Source organism: Prosopis cineraria, unplaced genomic scaffold, assembly GCF_029017545.1.
Source record: "Prosopis cineraria cultivar Desert tree isolate PC_DT_omini unplaced genomic scaffold, ASM2901754v1 PC8, whole genome shotgun sequence".
NCBI lineage: Eukaryota > Viridiplantae > Streptophyta > Magnoliopsida > Fabales > Fabaceae > Prosopis > Prosopis cineraria.
Genome location: NW_026555339.1, coordinates 7,269,149 through 7,294,207, shown reverse-complemented (window position 1 = coordinate 7,294,207; position 25,059 = coordinate 7,269,149). Strand labels below are relative to the sequence as shown.

Below are 25,059 nucleotides of genomic sequence, written 5' to 3'. Positions count from 1 at the left end.
AAACAGTATTGTTGTTATGTTGTTCTACGACACTCATTAAATAAGTGTATTTATGCCATTTACCAATCTAGATCTAAATTAAAAGATGTCACCCACATATATACACAATACACTATATGTTAGGTTTTTGTCAACATCAATCAAACTTCATTACCAGCATATAAAATCTTACGCAAATTTTAATAAAGATAGTTACCAATCTGTCACTTGACTCACAAATCACAACCTTGTTGCGTTTAAAACACTTACGATTAATTAAAATTTAACAATATGATTACGACAAATCTGCCAAAAGAAGTAAATCTCACGAACGAGGCTTAGCCACCTAGAAGCCTCTGATTTTGTCTCTTGTGTATGAACCAATAAAAAATTTTAAAAAATATATCAATATCAAGACCAATATATAATATTGAACTGCAGGAATAGGTTGCCATACAGGCGATTATCAAGTTAAGAGAAATGGAAATAATGTTTTTTACAAGAATAAGTAAAGATAAACAACGACCTGCAGCCATGTGGGATGTGGCTCTGTGTTCTTCGAGTGTTGATTTGATTCTTTATAATGTTAGTGTATGTATTTTTTAATTATTTAATTTCTGTCTAAAATATTAATGTTTTATTACCCAATTATTATTTAAGTGATTTTCTTACGTGTTAGTTGCGAAATTATATTTATTCGACGTTGAGCTCAGGCCCCTAAATTACGATTTTTTAAATTATTCTTTTTTTATTATATTGTATAATTTTTGAATTATATTTAATATTTTCTTTGAATCTCTTTCACTATTTTCTAAGAACTGCTTATATTACAAAACATATTAAATTTAGTAAATAAATATATTTATATCTTACATAAAATAAATAAAAAAAGAAGAAGAAGAAGAACACTGTCTATATTTCTTATTAATCGGGGGGGAAAAAACTCACGCTTTGACTTTCAACATGCCTTTTTATGGAATTACTTGTCGAGGGGCAGTGTCCCCTATATTTTTAACCTATGAAATGAACATTACCACAAAATGACATGTAACAGGTCTGATCTGGGATGCTGACAAGATGAACCAGCATTCTCTTCACATATATTTTAACGTATAATGTTAATTCTATTTGTATATAGAATCATTACATCACCGGACTTCGTGTCTCACTCTCACCATATAAAAAATTATTATTAGACTGCGCATAATATTTTATTATCTGATAATCTTGTATTAGTTAACAAATCCGCGACAGTATTGTATTGGGGACAAACATCAGTGCATAAACAATAAAATTAATCCATTAAGGGGAGGGTTGAGTAATTAAGGATTTAACTCCCTCAGTCAAATTATGACCAAAGCCTGCTTCATTATCAGGTTTTTTTTCCCCCTTTTTGTGCAATATGTTATCTCTCTCAAATTTGAGCATTGTCTTATTTCTAAACTATTCATAAATTTCGAATGGCAAGAATCTTGTGGTTCAGCACGCTCGACACCTTAAAGGAGAAAGGTTGCAAGTTTCTGTACTTCACGTTACGAAGAGATGGGTATATGACCATTGAGTACATGTGACTCGCTCTTTTATACGAGAGGGTCATCAACAAGAAAAAAATTTACATAAGTAAATGTGTGTGGGTATTTATATTTGATCCCTTTTTAATAAAATTATAAAGCTGGAACTCTTAATTTTTCTTTAAAAATAATTAAGCCTTTTTTACTCGATTTAGCCATTATTAATAAATAATAGATAATTCTAAATGCAGATGATTTGGCCGGGAAAAAAAAATTCAGAGGTAAAAAATTAAATAGAAAAAATAACAGGCAGCATCATAGCACGTGACCCTACCAAATTTTCCTCTTTCTCATTTTCAAAACCAATCAAAACACGCCACTTCATCCCTTCCCATCTGTCCCAAAACGGTTCCAGAAAAATACATCACGTATCAATTGAAAAAAACGGCATAAAATAGCTGCTAATCTTCAATCACAGGTTTTAATTTATTCTCCATTTTCTACTTTTATTTCCATTTCCCCTATTTATTCGCATTCTTTCGATTCCCATTCCAAGCCCCAGCTCTCGATTCCCCGATCGGCTTCACCGTCAAATCGTCCATCGCCTTGGCCATGGACGACAATGGCGAGGCCCTGCTCAACTCTCGAGCCGTCAGTTCCAAGTACCATCGCAGTGCCTCCAACGCCTACGACGAGCTTCAAAGCTTCCGGTCCTACCTCCGGTGGATGTGCGTGGACCAATCGAACATCTGGACGGCGTTGATGTCGTGGTCGATGTTCCTCCTCTTCGCCGTCATCGTCCCCGCCATCTCTCACTTCCTCCTCGCATGCCCTAGCTGCGACGCCAAGCACTCCAGGCCGTACGACTCCATCCTGCAATTGTCGCTCAGCAGCGTCGCCTCTCTGTCTTTCATCTGCCTATCGAGGTTCGTCAGGAAATATGGCCTTCGGAGGTTTTTGTTCTTCGATCGGCTCTGTGATGAGAGCGAGACCGTTAGGACCAATTACACCGGGCAGCTCAATGTGAGTTTCTCTCCATCTCTTTCTTTCTCGCTTATTGATTCTGCAAGTTTGCGATCTTCTAATGACTTATCATGATATGATACAATTGAGAACCATCTGGAGAACTCCTTTTTCGTTGCGTGCTACTATTTTCTTTTCTTTTTCATTTTTTTATTTCTTTATTAATTATAATACGAAAAGGAGCCCTTCTTCCTGTTTTGACCTTGTGATTTGTAATGAAACAGACGACGCGGAACCTCTATCGTTTTAGTTTTCGTCCCATCTTATTATTTTGAATTTAGCTGATAGAAATAGAAATGTGAATTGTTCATGAAATATAGATCCAGAAAATGGGGACAAGTCATGGGACTTCACTTTCAAAGCAATATTACCAATAAAGTTCTTATTCCTATAAAAATTATGTTGTTTAACTTTTTACCTTAGGCTTAATTATCTATGATAAATGAGAGGTATATTTACATAAAAATTTAAGTTATTAAATATAAAGTGTAAAATGAAAAAAAAAATTATTTTTATATATATTAGATTGTTTATATCTTGAATTAAGATTAGTTGAGAAAAAATGTTTATATTTTGGACTGGTAAGTGTGTCTTGTTAAAATTTTGCTTGATTTTTAATAATATCCCTTATAAAATTGAATAAAATACTAATAAGTTATTTTCTAAGATGTCTACATATTTAATTAATTTATTGGGTGGTGTATTTAACTTTAAAATTTAAAGGTTGAATTAAGAATTTTAATTTAAGATAATTTTGAAATGTTCTGAAAATTTAAAAAAAATCAATTTCTTAACTAATTTTAACTACTTTTAAAATTTATATAATTAGGTTAAAAATATTTTACATACAGGAGGAATTATGTGGATGGAAAGAGAAAATATTCTCTTTTGGCGTTATATGAATAATATATTTTTTTCCTAAAAAAGAGCGTTGTATGATAATATAACGGAGCCCACTTTTGGTGGCAGTCCACAAGGAAATTTTGCATCATTGATATTGATCAATCCCCCCCTTTCAATTATCAGTTGTCAAGTAAATGCCGATGTTCAGGCCGAAAAAGGAAATAATTGTTGCCCTTTTTTCTGAACCTGTAGATGAATAATTTCCATGACTTACGGGAAATACTATATGATTTGCTAAACATCCGTTAGTACTTCAATTTGGTTGCAATCATCATGGTTCACAGAGAACAAACAAAATAAATGCCCTTGATATTGATATTCTCAGTTTCTTGAGTGTCATTTTCATTTTTTATTAGCAATGTCTGTATATTTATTAAGACTACTACGTACTATGTGCTACTGGGCTGAATATAAATAGATAAGTGCACACATAAGTTTAGCTTTATTCAGTTGATCATTAAAAAGTTCATCAAACACATCTATCCGAGAACCATAACTATACATTTATTCTAGGACAATTTGTAGTGGCGATCCCCACTTAAACAGCGAAAAGCGAAGAGAATTTGACAATTGAAGGATTAATTGGAACTGGTTCCGTAAGCATTAAAACCTTATTAAATTCACTGGGCGTGATTGCTATATTTTGTTCCTTGGTCTTAAATGTATCCATAGCATAATCCTGTTAAATAGGAGTACTAATTTTAAAATCTTTTTTAAAATCAATTAATCAATCTATATAATATATTTTTTTGGCAAAAATATATATATATATATATATATTATATAATAAAACAAAACACATCAATGCTGTGTAATTATTATTAGCTGGTCTATTCATTTTGGTGGGTTCATTACTTCCTTAGATTGTGTTTATCATATAATTCTTTAATCTTTTTATTCATTATTTTCTGTCTTTCCTTTTCTACCAATTGTCTTTTTCTTTTTCTTTTTTTCTAATTACAGTTTACTTTTTCTTCTATCATTCAATTCAAAGGAAAAGATCTCAAACTTGGATATTGCATGAGGGGCGTTCAAGTTATGTTTTTAAAATGAGTAATAATAAAATAATTTTCTGTAAGCGTTAAAAATGGAGTGGTATCAATATCAATAATTAATATTTTAATATATATATCAAATTTATATCAAATTATACTCTTCACGACACGATTGATGAATGGAATGTCTCACTAATGAACGAGGAAGAGTCGATTTACTTGAGCTAATTTCTCATGTATCTCATGTTACAGAGATCACTGAAGATTCTCTCTGTGTTTGTGATCCCATGCTTCATTGCTGAGAGTGCATACAAGATATGGTGGTACGCCTCAGGAGCCTCCCAAATCCCATTCTTAGGAAACGTATACTTGAGTGATGCAGTAGCATGCACGATGGAGCTTCTCTCATGGCTGTACCGCACCACCGTGATCTTCCTGGTGTGCGTCCTGTTTCGTCTGATCTGTCACCTCCAAATTCTACGGTTAAAGGACTTCGCCTCCGTGTTCCACGTGGACTCCGACGTGATATCGGTGCTGTCAGAACACCTCCGAATTCGGAGGCACCTCCGCATAATCAGCCACCGATTCAGGGCCTTCATATTGTCAGCCCTCATCCTCGTCACAGGTAGCCAGTTTGCTTGCCTCCTCATCACCACCAAATCTACTAGTGACCTTAACATCTACAAAACTGGTGAACTTGCGGTAAGTGGGTCCCCTTACTCTTTGTGAGTTGTGACCCTTGATTTTGTTGAAAAGTGACTCAATGTCAATTTAAACCCAATTATAGTTACAACTCAATTTTATAATAATCTATCTTTTAATGAAAATTTGCTAATAATATAGCATGTTACCTTTTCATTAATTCACAATAATTAACCATAAAAATTATTTATAAATAATAAATAACAATGTCAAATAATAATACAAAATTTATTTTAAACTTCATAACGCACATGTAATTTACAAGAAGTAAAGGCATTTATTTAAATTTAGTTAAAATTAAGTCAAAATAAACACACAACAGAACTGTCATGATCGACAACTCAGCCTGCTGTACACAGTTGTAAAATGAAAGGTATTTTTTTTTTCAATTATTTAACATTTTTGAGGCGTGATTTGGTGCAGCTATGCTCCGTGACACTGGTTTCTGCTCTCTCAATCTTATTGCGGAGTGCAACAAAGATCACGCACAAAGCACAAGCAATCACAGGGCTTGCTGCCAAGTGGCATGCGTGTGCCACGTTGGATACGTTTGATGGGGTGGTGGAAGGAGAGACACCGACGGCTCAGATTGCATGTGAAAGAGTCTATCCGACGGTCGGGACTGATGGGGAATCTGAAGCTGACGATCCAGGCGACGAAGAAGATGAGATTAATACTACCAAATTAATCCCATCATATGCCTACAGCACAATCTCATACCAAAAGAGACAAGCTTTAGGTATGTCTGTCACGCCAAATTATTCCTCCCCTCATGTTTCCTTTTGCGTAATTAACTCGTTAGTGTTGCGGACAGCTCATCTGATTGATGTGTTGAGTGGAGATTAATAAATAATGCCTAAATTAAAGTGTCTTTAGCACTAAAAAATGGCATAGTAATCTGTTTTAATGTATGATTGCAGTGAATTACTTTGAGAATAACAAAGCAGGGATTACAATGTTCGGATTCATGCTGGATCGGAGCACCCTGCACACCATTTTCGGAATTGAGCTCTCCCTTGTTCTATGGCTGCTGGGCAAAACCGTTGGCTTTTCTTGATCACACTAATTTTCCACGTTCACTTCTGTCCTGTGTGATGTATGCCCCTTTTTGTTAATGTCTTAAATTACAAGTTACCAGAGTTTTCTTGGGCTCTTGCCTATCTGATTGTGTACAAATGTCCAGTTGTGGTTAGACTTGTATCATATCATCAAATATGGCCTACACGCACACTGATTCATCAACGTGTACCCCACCCCGGAAATGCTCTTTTTCATCTCTTCTTTTCGTTTTTCTTTGGCGTGAAATACTGTGTACAGCGAAAACTTTGCAAGAGACCTGTTTCCATGACTTTTAAAACATCGTGCCATGTTCCATCAAAAAAACAACTTCTGAAACTTCTGGCATGGTTTTACAGTTAGTTTATACGTAGTCTTAAACCTCCTTAGCGTGCCAAGTTGGATAACATTCTTAATCAATTTTAAAAGCCAAAACCGTGATTTTGTATAAAATATATCCAAACTCTCCTATTGTGTATCAAAATTAATTATGAATCTAATAATTTTCCAAAAAATATCAAAACATCCCTACACATGCCAAAATAAATTGCAAGCCCAGCATGATTTATAAAATAAAATTTACGTGATTTTAGAATACACTTTTGAGAAAGTATAATTAAAAAGTTGAATTGAAAAACAAGTAATAATAACGTAAGATAAACATGATTTTGAGCTTATAATAGTAGCTTATCAGATAGGTTGGTGAGGTTGAGCATGCGTAGTGGTTAAGTATATTCTACGGTTTATAACATTTTATCATATCAATGATATCCTTTTCACTGAAAAGAAAAAAAAATTATAGCAAGGGAATAAAATTTTAAATGCATTCTGTCATGTAAACACACACACACACGCGTATAATGAGAAATACGCTTCATTAATTTAAAAAAAAAAAAACATGCACAGGAGGCCAAGGTCAAAAGAGAACAAACAATAACCTGACACCAAAATTGTTAATGTTGAAGGGTGAAATACAAAAATCATCAATACAATCTTGAGAAAATGTAGCTAAATGAATGTACACATCTGTTTGCTTCCCTTTACATTAAGTTAAGGGCCGACAACCCAATATTTGTTCATCCGCAAAGGGTAAATCTTTGAATTCACTTGAAGAAACAATTGAATCCACACAAAATCCACGGGTAACCCAGTAAAATTTAATTACAGAACAGTATATACTTCTGAGAGCATATCATGTCTAATTATCAATCTTCACCATCTTAATAAGTCTTGAACTTGTAGCTCATCATCATCCAACAAAAGTGCAAATAAACATGGTGAAATAAAGGCTTTTTCCCCTTTTTTTCTGCTGTCAAATAATTCCGCATCATAAGGAGAAACTACTATCACACGCCATGCCACGGGAAAGAACTATCTTTTTTTATGTAACTCAAAAAAACGAACGAACCATTAAAATTAAAACATAATGGAAACTCAACTTTGAGGTCCTTGCGGTGTTAGATAGCTTACTGCTCATTCTATGTCCCAAAGTCCAAAACTTAGTATAGAACAATAAAATTATCCTCATGGACATTGAAAAAAACAAGCCTTGAACAATCATGAGATTTCTATTTGAAAAATAACAAGCTTAAATCATAAGCTAAATTTCATTATTATTAAGCTCCCAGTCTATTAGATTTAGAAAGGAAACCATTCACCAACTTCTCTCCAAACTCAGTCCAAATACTATTTAGAAAGTTAAGAAGGCAAGATTGCAGTCAAATACAATTTAGGAGGGGAGAAAAAAAATGCTCCTGAACCCAGATATACGTGTCAATGATTGCAATTGAGCGTCACAGCCACGTCTTGTGAAACTTGCACGAAAAGAAGAAATGTCATATCATATCACTGAATGTAAACCTTCTAACTGATAAAAGAAACATCTCAAACTATAGAACTCCATCCTCGCAAGCACAGAATGTTCAAAAGATCAGAGAGTTTAAGGAACTAAGGATTATGAAGCACAATTACTCAACTGTATATGTAAATTAAACTTTAAAGAGAAAATTCTAACCATTATCCCAAATCAACAAGACTTCAAAACTACGAATCTATGGCTCCACTGTCGTCACCTGTTGCCACTCCCCATCTACCGCTTCCTTCCATAATGTCACATTATTGTTCCCATCAGCCACAGCCAATATATTTCCAGTCAATGACCATGAGACTCTCCAAACTGGGGTCTTGAAATCATACAAAACGTTGCCTTCCCACTGATCCCCCTCCTTGGCCACAGTCCATATAATGACTTTGCCATCCTGAGATGCACTAGCAATTGTAGACTTAGGAAGACCCAAATTTGGTGCCCAAGCAACATCTCGAACCCAATCTGTATGCATCTGAAGAGCAGGGAAGCAGTCCATCTTCCAAACTCCATTGTAAAGTTTCCATACTTTTACAGTATTATCACAACCACCCGAACACAACTTCTGTACAGGGTCAAGCAAGCCAGTACCGACAAGAGCACCAGGTGCCGTTGAGGGGGCCCATGAAACAGATGTAACACCGACAGGATGGGCTTGGTCAATTCTTGAAGTGTCCCAACCACCATCTGCTCTGGCAGTGAAAACAGAGATGTTACCATCAGATGAACCACAAGCCAAGCAAAGACCTAGCTCATGAGGTGCCCAAGAAACTGAATTAACAGATGACTTGTGGTCGTCAAAGACATGAGCTTGAGTCCATTCATTTTGGTTTCCCTCCTTCCATATGATGACACGCCCATCATAAGAACATGAAGCAAGCAAAGACCCAAATTTAGGGTGAGCCCATACCACCTGCCACACAGGCCCTTGATGACCAGTCAGCGTTGCTAGATGTTGAGAGGCTGTGTTGCTCACCCCGATTATCTTAATGGTGTTGTCAGAAGAGGCTGTAGCCAACCGTTTACCATAGTAATCCATTGCCACATCATGAACTGTGTCTTGATGACCAGTTTCAACCTTCTGAGGAGGCATATTTCTGTTAACATACATATAGTTAACAGTTAGTCACACTCACATAGATATCCCATAAAAGAAAAAGGGAAACTCAGCCTTCTACCAATTGTTACACCCAATTTCAAGAATCTTTTCATAAAACAATACAATAAATAATCAAATAATCAGATACTGAGATTGAAGTCATTGAACTATTGACACAAGATTCGCTTCAACCTGGATGGTAAAAGAAAATCGCTATCTGAAGCGGAGTAGCCATCCCAGTACAACTCAAGAAAAAATTCTAAACACACGGTAGCTTTCACCCATGCAAGTGAAACTACTCAAGCTTCAACTAACAAATCACATACGATTATGACGCAAAAACTAACATGAAATTAAAGCATAATACCCATAGTATAGGCTCGTGTTAAATATAAACCGAGGTCCAAGCTAGGAGGAAACCAAAAAACATCCCAGCATTACACACTGAGAAGAATACACTTGCCCAAAGAGAAAATGATTGAGTAAAACCGGACCATTTCTAACTCGTATTCAACAATTATAACAAAAAAATATTTTCCGAAAGCCAATCGGTGCTTAATTGCCACATCGTATGGACGAAAAACTCTCTGCAATTTACAAAAAAGTGGGAAAATTCCCAGGAGAAGTAAAAGCCAAAAGCAGCAAAGGCGTGAAAACCCTTCAATAGAAGTTGAGTCGGAAAAAACGAGGAGAAAACGTAGATAAAATCAGAATATTTTGGTTGATGAAAGGGGAATTTTTGTAAAAGATGCGAAGAAGCGTGAAGTGGAGGCAAAATCTTGAAGATCTAGTTGGAAAAATATCGAAAGGTCAAGTGAGGCTACACGAGAAAATCGAGAGAGGTGAAGTGAGAGGATCAGAGAACAAACCTGTAAAGTAAAAGAGAGCCGGCGGTGCAGCGAAGTGATCGAAGCGGCCGTGAACGGTGTGAGGTGAAGTTGGGAATGAGTCAATACTCGATATAAGAAGAGGATGAGAGACAGAAACACAGATCTCCTCTACGACTTGAACGATGAAGGAATTAACAGATGAAGGTTGGCCTGCGCGAAAGAAAAATCTCGACGAAACGACTAGCCGTTTCGTTTGCTTCTTGCGAGCAGTTTCTTATTGGGTTTGGACCCCAATTAACTGGAGCCCGATAATTTTTTAACATCTGAAGCCCAAACTACATTAAAGCCACAGGAAATTCTATTTGCCTCTTTGATTCTTATTATAATACTCCTTTATTTTAAATTATAAAATATTTTTATAAAAATTGTTTTATCCTAAAATATAAAATATTTAAAAAAATTAAATTTTTATTAAATACATTAATTTTAATATTACTCTTTCTCTTTTTATAATTAAATTCCATCACTTCTCTTTTCAATATATTAAATGATGGCTATTTTGAAAAGTTATATTTTTATTTTGAAAAGATAAAATTATTAAGTATATTTAATAAGGTTTACTGATATATGAGATTTTATCTAAAAATATTTTATAATTTAAAATGAAGGTAGTAATATAGGACATTTTTTATCACTCCACGAATCTTGAGAAATTCATTTAAAATTAGGGAATCTTATTAATTGTTTTAATAATTTGAATTAGTTTCTATGTAACTCTTAATCGTTCTCTCCATTTAAATAAATATTGATGGATATCATAAATAAGGACATTTGATGAAAAAATAATGCCACTGGTATCCAAATAGGATTAAACTTCAATGTCATATGAATACCTAGTGCCTGCTTATGGTTCAAGGAAAAAAATTAGTATGGCTACTTTTTTTTTCCATGCCTAAATCACTATTTTCAATTTTTTATTTATAGGTATTTTTGGTTGAAGGTAAGCTTATTTGAAGCAATGTTATGCATTAAATGTGAGTACCTTTTTTAATGAGCATTTGAATATTTTATTCATCATGTTATAAAGAATTGACTTCTTTTTACTAGACCTAATCCTCATTGGTTATTAGTTATTATTTTCAATTTTATTTTTTTATTTTTTGGCTAGAATACTTTCATTTTTATTCTACACAAGCTGGATTAATTATAGATGCGCTTAAATTTCAATTCTCTCTTTTTTGTGCTTTGGCGGAATAGTTGAATAGTATTTTGTCAATTGACATTGCGATTTAACCTCTTCTTCCTATAAATTATTTTCACTTAGATTGAATTGCATAGCAGTAATTCTTCACTAGCCTTTTTTTTTTTGTGACCAAATCACTAGCCATTATTATCGTTTAATTTGATAGCATCTAATAAAAAAATTTAAAAAATAAGCTAAAAAAACAGAGGGAGGGAGAGAGAGAGACAAAAATGCTTCTAAGATTAAGTTAATCAACAAGCAGGTTTGAGTTTTACAAGTTCATACAAATCCACCCCATTTTACTAAATATATACATATATGTATGCATGTATATAAAAGCATGAGCATTATGAGAAACAAATAACTAGAATTTAGGGAACATGTCAAGTAATATAAATTACATAAATAAACAACTTTTATTATCCTTCAGTACATGTCCAAGTCACTCTTGAGGACTGTTTGATACTCCCTCTAATTCATAAATTTGATACTCCCTCTAATTTATAAAGAGTGACATTTCACAATATTTTTTAGTTGGTTTACAATAACTGTCATTTCAAAATTCCAATAAGTTACTAATATTTTTTAGTATTTGCCCTTCATGAACACTTTATTGAGGGAACCAATCATTTTATTGGGGGATTGGCAAGTGTATGGCATTTTTTTATAAACCGAAGGGAATTTCTAATACCATCAACTAAGCATTGTCAAGCTAAATGAAAGATAATGCTCTTAAGATAATTTCTTTTATTTAAAAGACTCCGGGTATCAATAAATAATAGCATTGAATCTTTTTCACCCAACCTAATTCTTATAGACACATGAGAAATATAAAATTTATTTTAATGAGTCTTTTCCCTCATAATTATATTAGTACCTTCTTTTTTCTATCCTTTCCTCCCTCTTTTTCTTGACCTTTTCTGGCTCAATATATAGTGAATTTTTTTTTGTAAGAAAAATATATAGTGATTGAATAACTGTAGATTTGGAAACTTTATATAAGAAAGGCATCCCAAGTCAAGATGCGTACGCACTGAAATTAGGTCTTGCGCCAAATGATCTTAAGCGTATATTTTCCACTATTGCTTTGTGTTTTTGTTGGAGAGAATAATTCTGCCTTAGATGTTAGTTCTAATTTTCAATATCTAATGTTTACATTATTTATCGTGTAACGCCTTATATCCTAAGATCTTTCCAATTTTCCTATCTGTAGAATCTCTAAATTGCCCTCCACAAAATTATGTAGTTTTACATACTCTATTTCATTAAAAAATATAAGGCTTTTTTAAAATATTGAATGTCAAAAAATATATAATATTTTTAATATTTTAAAGTATAATCATTGTATTTTTTAAGTGCTCCTATGAATAAATAATTTTATATTTATTTTAGAGTAAAATATCCTATTAAATAGGAATAAATATAAAAAAATAATATTTATTTAAAGGTAAGTAATTATTTTATTAGGATTAAATTTAATTAAAAATATTTTATATTTTTTAATTGATGGAGTATGAATTTTAATTTAGTTTAAACTCATATACAATGCATGCAGGCTAGGAGTTGGAAGTGTTAAGCTTTATATCAACTCGAGGCACTGAAATTGTAATGACCCATAGGTAGTCATAACATAACTCATAACATTATAAGCATTCTCTGATTAGATATAATACATAGTTGTTAAAATTGTAGAAATTAAAGAAGTTGTTTGTATCTAAATGTTTTTCTTTTTTTTAAAATCTATCCCTAATTAAATGTTTTATAATGATAAAATTATTTCCAGGGGCTAGAAAAAAGTCATCAAATAAAGGTATATCCGTATATGTGGAAATATTTTACAACGTATCTTAAAATTTTGAGCGAGGTGGTATAGAAAGGGATTAACTTAGAAACAATTGGATTCTACATTTAGATATGAAATAATATTTTACTATAAAAATTGCAATATAAATTATCAATGAGAGTTGATCTCAATAAATGAGATTGTGTCAGCGGTCAGTTGTTTCAGTGGCAGGCCACTTCCTTTTCAAGAGGTTTTGCTTCAAACTCGACGATCGACGATCTGTGTGTATACGTGAATGCGTGAATTTCCCTTTTTTATGAGAAATAATAACTAGATTAGAAGCCAAAAAAAAAAAATGATTGTGAAATAGATGAATCGTAAGATCTTGAGTTCAAAGCTCCTCAAACCCAACGATACTTTCATGTATGGGTCTCATTTGCAATAATTAATTATGATCACATAAGTTGAAGAGCTTATTAGTCTAGAATTTTGAATGAATGGTGGTAATATCTCACATCCAGATAGCGGGGATGATACAGGAAAGAAAACTGAACAACATATAAGATATTGAATTCTAAAAAAATTAAATTTAAACTTAAAAAATTAGTAAAATACTCATACAATGTACAGATCTTATATTATAATTTTTATAAATGAGTGTCTTTTTTGTAGAAAGATCATTATCAAAAGAATAACTTATAACAAACATAATTTTCATATAATTCCATATTTAATAAGCTGTGTAATTATTGTCTTTAATATTAAATATACATATTAAAACAAAGTAAATGGTAAAAACTAAATACATGTAATGTTAATGGATATAATGAGAAGTAAGTTAATAAAAATTTACAATTAATTGGATCAAATTATTAAAGACTTCTCAATAAATGATATTAAAATTTTTGTTTTGGGAGCAACCATACTTATCAAGAATAAACACTTTTAAACCCTTCCTGCCTTGACTATGAGAAACAATAATGTATAAACTGGTCATAAATGAAAATAAAAGGTGGGTATAAATTAACATAATCTTAACTCTTATTAATATTTATTACAAAGGCCAATATAACAGGAACAATTAATAACAATCGCAGCTATTTATCAATAATAATAATAATAATAACAATCGCTTATAGCAGGAGCTCGGCTTAGTTTGAGACTCTGAGTGAATATCTCATATCAAGATAGGATGAAATATTAAAAAAAAAAAAAAAGCAACATACTACAGTCAAAGCAATTAAAGCACTTACATGTTGAGATTAATGAGTTGCCACGCCAAGCCATCCCGCACCTAGCGAGTCAGACGCAAACAGGCACCATCGTCTTCCTCATTTGGCGCGCTCTGGTGAAAAGGGTTAAACTTTACTTCCAACACAGGAAAAACCATTATACTACTCTTAAGCCTCTCCTCAACACGAAAAGCACGTTCTCTTTCGTGCCCATCCACCTCAGATTGCCAATACGACACCGTTAGTGGATTCATCTTTGCACTCGACTCTGTCTCTAACTCTCTTTTCCTTCCCCGAAATAAGCGAATTCCACATTAGCATCGCGCGAAGGTCTCCATTTGAGATCTTGGCGAATCGGCAGGACCCTGAGAATGGAGATCGATACGTTGCCCATTAGTTCAGTTTCCAAAGAACACCAGAGGATCTATCAAGAGTGGTTCAATCATGCTGATTCGGGTATGATTCCACCCCCCTCTGATTTCGCTCTTGCTGCTGCTTGGATTGCAGTTCATATTCTGAAAAAATAAAGAGACTCTGAGTTCGTTTATTTTTATGCATTTTGCCAATGCTGAGTTTGCTTTCCGCTTGGGATTCTCAGATGGTGATGGCCGTCTTACGGGGAGTGATGCCATTATGTTTTTCTCTATGTCCAATTTGTCTCGCCAAGATCTTAAGCAGGTTTAGCACCGTAAAATTTTCTTCCAACTGTTGTTATGGATGGTTTGTTTATTCGGTTTTATGTCTTTGTAAATCAACTCTGCAAGTGCTTGGGCCTTCGATTTTGAATATTCTTTTGGAAGTTTCTTTGAGTCTTCAATCATGGTCTTGTAAATAATATTTGTTTGCATGATTGCTTTCTCGTATTGAGTAGTTTAAACCTCCTTTCCCTCTGGTAAGGAACGGAATTTAGCGAAGACAATTGTAATACTGAAAATGGTCACATATGAACAAGTGCGAGTCAATTTCTGAATGCTTCATACGAGTATATAGATGAGATGAAGCGAAGCGGAAAAACAGTACTCCCTCCGTTTTTTATTATCAGAGAAACTGTCACTTCTGACTTGTATTATTTTATAAGTAAAATCACCTATTCCAATAAATATTTATTACATATTTTTTAAATCATCCCTCATAATTTACATTAATGAGAAACAATTAATGTATGCCTATGTTGATTAACACAGGGTATTTTAATCTTTTTCTTTTCAAACATAATTACTATAGTTAACCGACTTTTTTACACTGTGTGCTACAGATTTTTTCTCTTACATATATAGAAACAGAGTATGAACATACAATATTGAGAGATCAAGCAAAATTAATGCATGGATTTCACTAGCTAGCCTCTACTTATTACCCATTAGTTGTGTTCAAAGTGATTTGACAAGATGAATTAGCTTTCAAACTTCGTTGTTTCTACCTTTCTTATCCAGCATCACTAATGAACCAAGAAATTTCTCCAGTTCTTCTAGTTTTGATGTAGTCCTTTGTACTTGTTTAAGATTTTATAAGACTGTTTTGCATGAAATGATCCTTATAAGGGGCATCAGCTGTCCCAATGGTTGTGAAAATAATTCCTAGTAGGCGGATTATTAGCTTACATTTGATTAACCAACTCCATTACTCAAATTTGTTTTGAATGTCTACCTACTTATTAAGAATTGGAGTTTAATACTGTTTTGACTCTGTCATCCATGCAAGTCCTCCTAGCTTATCTTTCATTGTTTCACACACTCTCTTTTTACTTGTACCTTTCTTTCTTGATGACTGAATTTACTAAAATGTTTCTCTGCTGCTCTCCTTATTTAAATAAGGTTTGGGCTATTGCAGATTCAAAGCGGCAAGGATTTCTTGGTCTTAAAGAATTTATCACTGCTATGCAGGTATACATTGTCTTGTTTTCTTGAAGTTTAATGCTGACCTATTTCTGGAACCTTACCCATTTTCATTGTAGCTAATTTCCTTGGTACAATCTGGCCACCCAATTTCACATGATTTGTCAACTAATGATGGTGAGTTTTGTGCCTTTCACCTTGTAATCTGTTGCCCAGTTTATTTTTTCTGACTTTGTGTCTCAGTTATGTATTCTTCTGTGTCCATTTTTTATGTAAATGCCCATTTATCTTATAAAGTTACCTGACAGAAGCATAACTTTTATTTCAGTTGATTTGGAAAATCTTAAGCCTCCCGAGATGGAGGGTTTGGATGTATTACTGGCAGTAAGTATTTCCTATTCTGAATATTTTTTTTCCTTCTATTTTTCTTTTTGTGCGGAAGCACTTACCTTGTAGCTGTTTATCCAGAAGAAAAAGCATAAACATAAAGAGAATGATTTGAATGGTAATATCTCTCTCTTTTTATTGAATACGTCATATGCTCAGATACTGCATCTCTGTTTCTTAATTTCTCTATTGCCTCCTCATTGAGTTCCATGTCCAGTAATAAATAGTCATGCAGGTAGTTCATCACTGCAGCCATCAAATACAGCAATTTGGTTTTCGTCAAAGTCAACAAAAAAGGTAATCATTTTCTTAATGATGGTTAGATCTTTTTTGTGTGGGCATTATCCGTCCCTTCTGATGCATAGTTTAAATCCAAGTTTCCAACCTTTGCCAACCTTGATCTGCATTGTTAATGTGCTTTAATAAGTTCTGGTTGCATTTTATGTCATCATGATTTTCAAAAGCATACGTTGGGGAAATTTGAGCATCATTTTTTAGTACTTATGTTCGTATTGTTATGCAGTTTTTTTATTGTCTCTCTCTCCTTGGCCTCTGACACCTTCGCTCTTTAGCAATTTGCAATCATTGGTCTAGGTTCCAGAATGCCAGACTTGTCCATGGCTAGAGGGATAATTAATCTATTTGTTGGTCTTTGAACTGTGTTTGGCTTCTGAACAATGTACAAAGTCTTGCAAATCTGATTTGTTGTTTGGGAACTTTTAGCTAACTATTGGTGCTGTATTTGAAATTAGGTTTTTTGTTGTATCTATATTTCTATTTTGCACTGATAAAACTCTTTTTAAGGCAGTACTCAGGACTATAACCTGCCGTCTCATTTGACTTGTATATTTTTATTTTGATATGGAGTAGCAGTGGGCACTTACTAATGTTCTCAACTTAGATACATCTTATTTTTTCCATCTCTCTATTCTTGTTTTTTCTTTTTGGAGCAACAAAATGTGCATATCTTTTTACCCCTGATTTTATTTCTGTTGGTACATGAGTTGTGTTGAAGATACCATGAAGGCCTTTCTATAGATAATTTTTCACTGGCCCTTCTAACTGTTGTGTTGTTATTCCTTTACTATCGTATCATTTTCTAAGGGATTGTCAATTTTTTTTTTATTCTTCTCACTTTAATTTTTTGGGTTGCGTTGTTGATAGGTGCCTCTTTCTGCTGTGACATCAATAACTGATGGGTTGAAGAGACTATACATTGAAAAGTTGAAGCCACTAGAAGTCACTTACCGTTTTAATGATTTTGTGTCTCCATTACTGGTCAGTTGACTATCTGTGGTTTATTTTTGAAAATTGACTGCCTACTCTCTGCATCACCCTTCTCTTTTTAAAGTTACTTCTCAGTTTACTTTATGATGGCAATTCTGTACGTTTTGCAGGGGAATAGTGATTTTGATGCCAAACCAATGGTAATGCTTTTGGGTCAGTACTCAACCGGAAAAACCACATTCATCAAACATTTGCTTCAAAATAGTTATCCTGGCAAGTGCCCCTTGAGTTTTGTATTTCTGTATGCTTATATATGCATTGGATTGCTTATAGCTCTAATATATTCCTGATTTTTTACTTGTTTGTTTCATATTGTCCATAGGAGCTCATATTGGACCTGAGCCTACAACTGATAGGTTTGTGGTTGTCATGGTATGTATGAAGCCTGTTTCTAACCCCATGACTCTTTAGCAATTTTTAAGTATCACGAATATCTTCAAGGTTTTTGTAGTTCAAATTTAGATATCTACTTTAATTCTACATTCTGAGATTTAACATCTTTGATAAGTTGAGTAGTGGTAGTGAAAACAAGTGATTGGCTTCCCCTTCATTGATTTGGTATCTTCGTAGCAATAGTGCTAAACTGCTAATTCTGGTTATCCTAAAACGTTGGTTCTTGATTACATTCATGCATTTATTCTCTCTTGTACTCGTCCTAGCAAATCTGCTTATCCATTTGTTTTACTAAGATTAGTTTTACACCTGTACAGTCCGGACCTGATGAGAGAAGTATTCCTGGTAATACTGTTGCTGTCCAAGCTGATATGCCCTTCAGTGGTCTCACAACTTTTGGCACAGCATTTTTATCAAAATTTGAGTGTTCTCAAATGCCTCATCCTGTAAGCTGGGCTAGATAATTGAGAAAAATAAGTGACTTTTTTAAGCATGGGAAACTTACTTGTTTTCAATTGTCCCAAGTTACTGGAGCACATTACATTTGTGGATACGCCAGGAGTCTTATCAGGAGAAAAGCAGAGGACTCAACGAGCATATGATTTTACTGGTGTAACATCTTGGTTTGCTGCCAAGTGTGATTTGATACTCCTTCTGTTTGATCCTCACAAGCTTGATATAAGTGATGAGTTCAAACGTGTGATATCATCCTTGCGTGGGCAAGATGACAAAATTCGAGTGGTTCTGAATAAGGCAGACCAAATTGATACTCAACAAGTATGAAATTACATATCTAACCACTTTTATGTTTATCGACAAAAATCTGTTAAAACATAGTCAGGAAACCGACCTTCTTTTCCCTATGTTGCAGCTGATGAGGGTTTATGGAGCATTAATGTGGTCATTAGGAAAGGTTCTGAATACTCCTGAAGTTATGCGGGTATATATTGGGTAAGCCAGTTATATTTGTGCATGTGCTTCACTGTCTATATCTATATCATCATTCATGAACTGGTCTTTGGTGATCTTCCTTCGTTTGAAAACTTAGTGCATGTTTGGTACACGAAAAATGCTTTTTAAAAAGAGAATGTGAAATGTACCTAGAAGGAAAATAAGATAGGTGCGTTTCCTATTTCTTTTTTAGAAAACACTCTTCTACGTACCAAACATTGCATTGTTCTTCAAACTGTTATGTCAAATACGTCCATTCCTGAGCAGTTCTAATTTCTTTTGATTCTGAGATTCTGTTTGCTTATCTTGGCAGTTCCTTCAACGACAAACCTGTAAATGATGCTTTCACTGGTCCAATTGGTAAGGATCTCTTTGAAAAGGAACAAGAAGACCTTCTTTCAGATCTCAAAGATATACCAAAGAAAGCTTGTGATCGAAGAGTGAGTCTAAATTTCTTTCGGTTAATACCTGTATTTTTATTAAATCAGGCTTATGCTGTCATAATCCAAGTGGAAAAAATCTATACCAAGAACGACAGCTTCGAGAAGAAAAATGGTAATAAAGTAATAATTCAATTTGACTGTGGTTTTAGATGTGAACGAGATTATAATGAACAGACCCATGTTCTGACAATTTAGATAAACATTTGATGATTCCAGATAAATGAATTTGTAAAGCGAGCCCGAGCCGCCAAGATACACGCTTATATTATCAGTCATCTTAAGAAGGAGATGCCTTCTATGATAGGCAAGGCCAAAACTCAGCAAAGGCTTGTTGATAACTTGGAAGCTGAGTTTGGAAAGGTATGACTCCACTGTTACATTCTTTTGGCTTCTGTGCTTGTCCAAAGATTCTTAGATGAATAGATCAAACCATTTACAAATGAACAAGCAAACGTGTTGAAATTATATTCAATAATTTTTCTTCCTTGTCTTTTTTGGTTGTATACTAAAGGAAAAATATTACTTTTAGTCCTTATACTTTACTCGAGTTTTGTTATATATTCCTATACTTTTTTTTTCTGATGTTCTAAGTCTATATATATATATATTTTTTTTTTGTTCCATTTGTAACATTGGTCTCTATAGTTTTAGGAAGACGTTGACATGGTACAAACAGTGTTAAGATAGCTTACGTGTCTACTAACACCATGAAGTTTGTACTGCTATGTTAAATGAGTATTGAGTTGGACTTCTTAATAACAACAACAACAACAAGCTTTTATCCCACTAGGTGGGGTCGGCTACATGGATTGCAAGACGCCATTGTGCTCTATCATTTATCAAGCTTTTAGAAATATTATTAATTAACAGATCGCGTTCAATAACTTCCAAAAGTGTTCTCTTAGGCCTTCCTCTACCTCTCTTAATCGGACTCAAAATTATATATTCCACTCTTTTCACCGGTGCCTCCCTTGGTCTTCTTTGTACATGCCCAAACCATCTCAACCGATTTTTTACCATTTTTTCCTCAATAGGTGCCACCCTCACTTTTTCGCACACGTGCTCATTTCGAATTTTATCTTTACGTGTATGTCCACACATCCATCGTAACATTCTCATCTCTGCTACTCCAACTTTATGCTCTTGCTGTCCCGTTAGAGCCCAACATTCACTACTATATAACATTGCCGGTCTGATAGCAGTGCGATAAAACTTTCCTTTAAGTTTATTAGGCACCTTACAGTCGCAAATAACTCCTTTAGCTTTTCTCCAATTAAACCACCCAGCTTGAATTCTATGTGAAATATCTCCACTAATTTCGCCATCGTTTTGAATAATGGCTCCCAAATATCTAAACTTTTCCACTTGAGGTATAATTTGATCTCCCAATTTCACTTCCAAATTATTGTCGAATAGTCCTTTACCAAATTTACAATATAAATATTCCGTCTTACTTCTACTCAGACGAAAACCTTTCGACTCCAATGTCCTCCTCCATAACTCAAGTTTGCAATTAACCTCTTCTCTTGTATCTGCTATAAGAACTATATCATCCGCGAAGAGCATACATTTCGGAATTTTCCCTTGAATATGTTCCGTCAAAACATTTAAGATCAAGTTGTACAAATAAGGACTCAGAGATGATCCCTGATGTAGTCCAATCTTTATAGGAAAATTCTTTGTTTGACCACTAGGCGTTCTTATATTAGTTTTTACCCCCTCATACATATCTTGTATGGCTTTAATATAAGCAATCCGTACTTCCTTTTTTTCTAACGCTTTCCAAAGCACTTCTCTTGGTATACGGTTATAAGCTTTTTCCAAATCAATAAAAACCATGTGTAGATCTTTATCTTTACAACGATACTTTTCCATTAATCTCCTTAGTACATAAATCGCCTCGGTAGTTGATCTACCTGGCATAAAACCAAACTGATTCTCAGAAATACTTGTCTCCAATCTCAACCTGTGCTCAATTACTTTCTCCCACAATTTCATTGTGTGGCTCATGAGCTTAATCCCTCTATAGTTAGTACAATTCTGAATATCTCCTTTATTTTTATGAATAGGAATTAATGTACTTCTCCTCCATTCATCAGGCATTTTCTTGGACCGTAAAATCACATTAAATAATTTAGTTAACCATCTCAGCCTTTCTTCACCTAAACATTTCCATGCTTCGATAGATATACAATCAGGTCCGTTGGCTCTACCATTTGCCATTTTCTTAAGAGCTTCCTTTACCTCCTTATCACGTATTATTCGATAGAATGACAAATTTTGTTCTCCTTCACCAGTTACTAAATCCTCCAAGTTACTAGATGAACCCTCTCCATCATTGAAAAGTTTAGAAAAGTAAGTCTCCCATCTATTTTTAATTTCATCATCTGTAACTAAAGTTCTTCCCTTTTCATCCTTAATACACCTTACCTGTTCTAGATCTCTTGATTTTCTTTCCCTACTCTTGACAATCTTATAAATATTTCGCTCTCCTTCTTTCGTCTCAAGGCTCTTATAAAATTCTTCAAAAGTTTTAAAACGAGCTTCACCCACAGCTCTCTTAGTTTCCTTCTTAGCCATACGGTACCTCTCTCAATTTTCCTCATTGTTACACAAATGTATGGCTTTAAAACAGTTCTTCTTATACTTGATTTTATCCTGTACACTATTATTCCACCACCAAGACTCCTTATCTCTCGGGCCAGAACTTTTTGATTCTCCCAAAACTACTTTTGCAACCTCCCGTATCTTTTTAGCCATATCCTCCCACATGATGTTAGCACTTCTTTGAGATTTTCAAATTCCTTTATCCAAAAGATTTCGCTTGAAAATATCTTGCTTCTCACCTTTTAATTGCCACCACCTAATCCTTGGTGCTACTACTTGTCGACGTTTTTGGATTTTACTTATAATACACACATCAAGGACTAGGACCCTATATTGTGTCGTTACAGCATCTCCGGGGATCACCTTGCAATTTTTACAAAGTCTTCTATCTGTGTTCCTAACCAAAAGAAAATCAATCTGTGACCTTGAGGCTCCACTTTTGTAAGTGATGAGATGCTCATCTCTCTTCTTGAAACAAGTGTTGGCAATCTTAAAATCATACGCCAATGAGAAATCAAAAAGAGTTTGTCCTTCATTGTTTAGCTCTCCAAAACCAAAACCACCATGCAGCCTCGCATACTGACCAGCTTCCCTCCCGACATGCCCATTAAAGTCTCCTCCAATAAAAATCTTATTAAGAGTTGGACTTCTTAATAAGCAAAAAAAAAAAAAAGAAAAACCACATCAGACAAAAAAAAACTCAAGTTAAAATAAAAAAAAAGCCACATCATATAAAATAAAAAATGCTTGCCCCTGCTGCTTTTTTATTTTAGCTGATGTGGCTTTTTATATTTTTATTTTTTCTTATTAAAAAGTTCAACTTAACACTCATTTAACATGTCAGCACAAACTTAACAATGGTAGACACATTAGCATTTTTAACACTGTTTGTGTCACATCAATGTCTCCTTAAAATTATAGGGACTAATGTTGCTGGCGGAAAAAAGTATGGAGACCTGAAGCACCGAAAAAAAGTGTAAAGACCTATAATAAAATTTGAGTAAAGTATGAGGGTCAAAAATAATGTTTTCCTTATATTGAAATGCATGCGCGCGCATAATGGTGTGTTTGGAAACAGGTACAAAGAGAATACCATCTACCTCCTGGGGACTTCCCAAACGTTGAGCACTTCAAAGAGGTGTTGAATGGATTCAACATCGACAAGTTTGAGAAGTTGAAACCAAAGATGATACAAGCAGTTGATGACATGCTTGGTTATGACATTCCAAAACTCTTGAAGAATTTCAGAAATCCCTATGACTAAATTTGAGAGACAATCAAACTGGTAGAGCAAATAAGAGATTGGACAGATTTTGACGTTGTAGCATACACACGTGTAATATAACTGTATTAAGAAATTATTGTTCATTCAATCTGCACCCTTTCTTTCATTCTCTCTTTTTTTAAGGGATTCTAATAGATGAGGGCAGAAAAGCATTTGATCTTTTTTATAGTTAATAAAGTAATCATTTTAAAAAATCATCAAATATAATAAATGATAATTTATAAAAAAAATTAAACATGATTTTTATACAGTTAATAAATGTGATTATAATAATGAATTTAATAAAATAAAAATCATATTGTTAATTGATTAGACACATTATTTATACATTTTATCCATACATTTGGGATTTATTGCATGATATATTCTCTAAGGGGTGAATTTGTACATTAAGGGTATTTTAATCTAAATTTACACTTTTTATGAAAAATTATGTTTTTATTGGATTAAATGTCATTTTTGTTTAGATTTATAAGAGTCCAATTGGTTTTTCAAAAATTCATTTTGGTTTGATAAATATTGCATAAAAGTCACATTTTAGAATTGTTGACTTGGTTGACCTAGTTTGGATTTTGAATGTGCATGTATGTGTTTACATTATGCTTCTCATGTAGCATTGCTTTTGAATTTCATTTATAAATATTCTCCCATTTAAATAACTAAGTCCTTGTGTAAAAATATAATTTATTTTGTCATACATATATTATTGGATTAAATCAAAAGTTATTTTGTGACTTAGATGAACAAGTGCACTTAAACTTGTATCAATTGGGCTAAATGCAAGTAATGAAGGGTTTTGGGTTCGAGTTAGGCTTGCAAGGCCTTGCAAGAAGAGGAAAAGGAGTTGCAAAATTCAAAATGATAAGCATGTGGCGTCATATCACTCAAATCTCTCAATTAAAAAAAACTCATATTCTTTCCTTAATTTTTATTTTGACTTTGTGATTTAAAAATCAGATTTGTAGCCAACAAAATCACTTTGAAAGCAGGTTATATGCCTCCTTTCTAATTTGAACCTAATCCTCTTTGTGTCCAAGTTTATTTTAGGCTTGATTTACGCATATAATTTCAACCAACTCACACAGATATCACTCATCAATTGTAATTTCATCCATAACTCATTCCATTCACTCATTTTTTTTCATCCTCTCATCTTTTCTCTTCCATCTCTCTTCACAAATTTTGTCCATCAACTCCATTACACCAAACAAACGAACACACACAACCTTAGTCTCCATTCATTCATCCATTTATTCATCTAAGGTTTTCATCACCAATAATAGTTGAGTTTTAGTTTGGCCAAGGCATGAAGAAAAGGTCTTCCATAAAGTTTGAAGGCTAAGAGGCTTGTGGATCTTAGAGGAGGAGGAAGAGGATGAGGCCAAACACTTAACATTTCTTTAATTTTTAATTACTCTACTCTAGTTTTCTTCAATAATGTCTTGATGTTATAAGATCATAATTTTGGATTATTTCATCATGTATTTGAGCTATAATTTTGGTTCATGTGTGTTTATTGTTGAGAACTTGGTAATTTGATTATGTTTTTGTATTTGGTACTTTCTTATATTAGTGGATGTTATCATAATCTTAAGATTTTCATTAGTGTCTCATCTTACATTTTTCACATCATAATCTTGAGTGGTTGATG

At 33.6% G+C, this 25,059-nt stretch overlaps 3 protein-coding genes and 1 pseudogene across 5 annotated transcripts; 2 read left to right on the top strand and 2 right to left on the bottom strand.

Annotated features, from left to right (window-relative positions):
• LOC129317216 (pentatricopeptide repeat-containing protein At1g05670, mitochondrial-like) overlaps positions 1 to 2,104 on the bottom strand; it is a 4,420-nt pseudogene extending 2,316 nt beyond the window's left edge.
• LOC129318565 (uncharacterized) lies at positions 1,937 to 6,394 on the top strand. The gene is made up of 4 exons (XM_054963407.1): positions 1,937 to 2,513; positions 4,664 to 5,113; positions 5,537 to 5,852; positions 6,034 to 6,394. The coding sequence occupies exons 1-4, from the start codon at positions 2,103 to 2,105 to the stop codon at positions 6,168 to 6,170; spliced, it is 1,314 nt and encodes a 437-aa protein (XP_054819382.1). The 5' UTR covers positions 1,937 to 2,102; the 3' UTR covers positions 6,171 to 6,394.
• A 1,597-nt stretch (positions 6,395 to 7,991) lies between these two features.
• Positions 7,992 to 10,161, bottom strand: LOC129317810 (protein transport protein SEC13 homolog B). The gene is made up of 2 exons (XM_054962198.1): positions 10,002 to 10,161; positions 7,992 to 9,130 (listed from the first exon to the last, which is right to left on the bottom strand). The coding sequence occupies exon 2, from the start codon at positions 9,124 to 9,126 to the stop codon at positions 8,221 to 8,223; it is 906 nt and encodes a 301-aa protein (XP_054818173.1). The 5' UTR covers positions 9,127 to 9,130; positions 10,002 to 10,161; the 3' UTR covers positions 7,992 to 8,220.
• A 4,112-nt stretch (positions 10,162 to 14,273) lies between these two features.
• On the top strand, positions 14,274 to 23,514 carry LOC129317112 (EH domain-containing protein 1-like). 3 transcript variants are annotated; one of them, XM_054961467.1, is made up of 16 exons: positions 14,274 to 14,676; positions 14,819 to 14,898; positions 16,035 to 16,103; positions 16,175 to 16,232; positions 16,384 to 16,439; positions 16,524 to 16,560; positions 16,678 to 16,739; positions 17,607 to 17,720; positions 17,840 to 17,942; positions 18,052 to 18,101; positions 18,440 to 18,568; positions 18,648 to 18,899; positions 18,994 to 19,073; positions 19,387 to 19,513; positions 19,733 to 19,876; positions 23,202 to 23,514. In XM_054961467.1, exons 1-16 carry the CDS (start codon positions 14,592 to 14,594, stop codon positions 23,385 to 23,387), a joined length of 1,632 nt encoding a protein of 543 aa, XP_054817442.1. In that variant the 5' UTR covers positions 14,274 to 14,591; the 3' UTR covers positions 23,388 to 23,514. The 3 variants fall into 3 exon arrangements, with proteins under 3 accessions (XP_054817442.1, XP_054817441.1, XP_054817443.1); XM_054961466.1 differs by having other exon boundaries at positions 16,660 to 16,739; XM_054961468.1 differs by lacking the exon at positions 23,202 to 23,514 and having other exon boundaries at positions 16,660 to 16,739; positions 19,387 to 19,628; positions 19,733 to 19,867.
• The last annotated feature ends 1,545 nt before the right edge of the window (positions 23,515 to 25,059 follow it).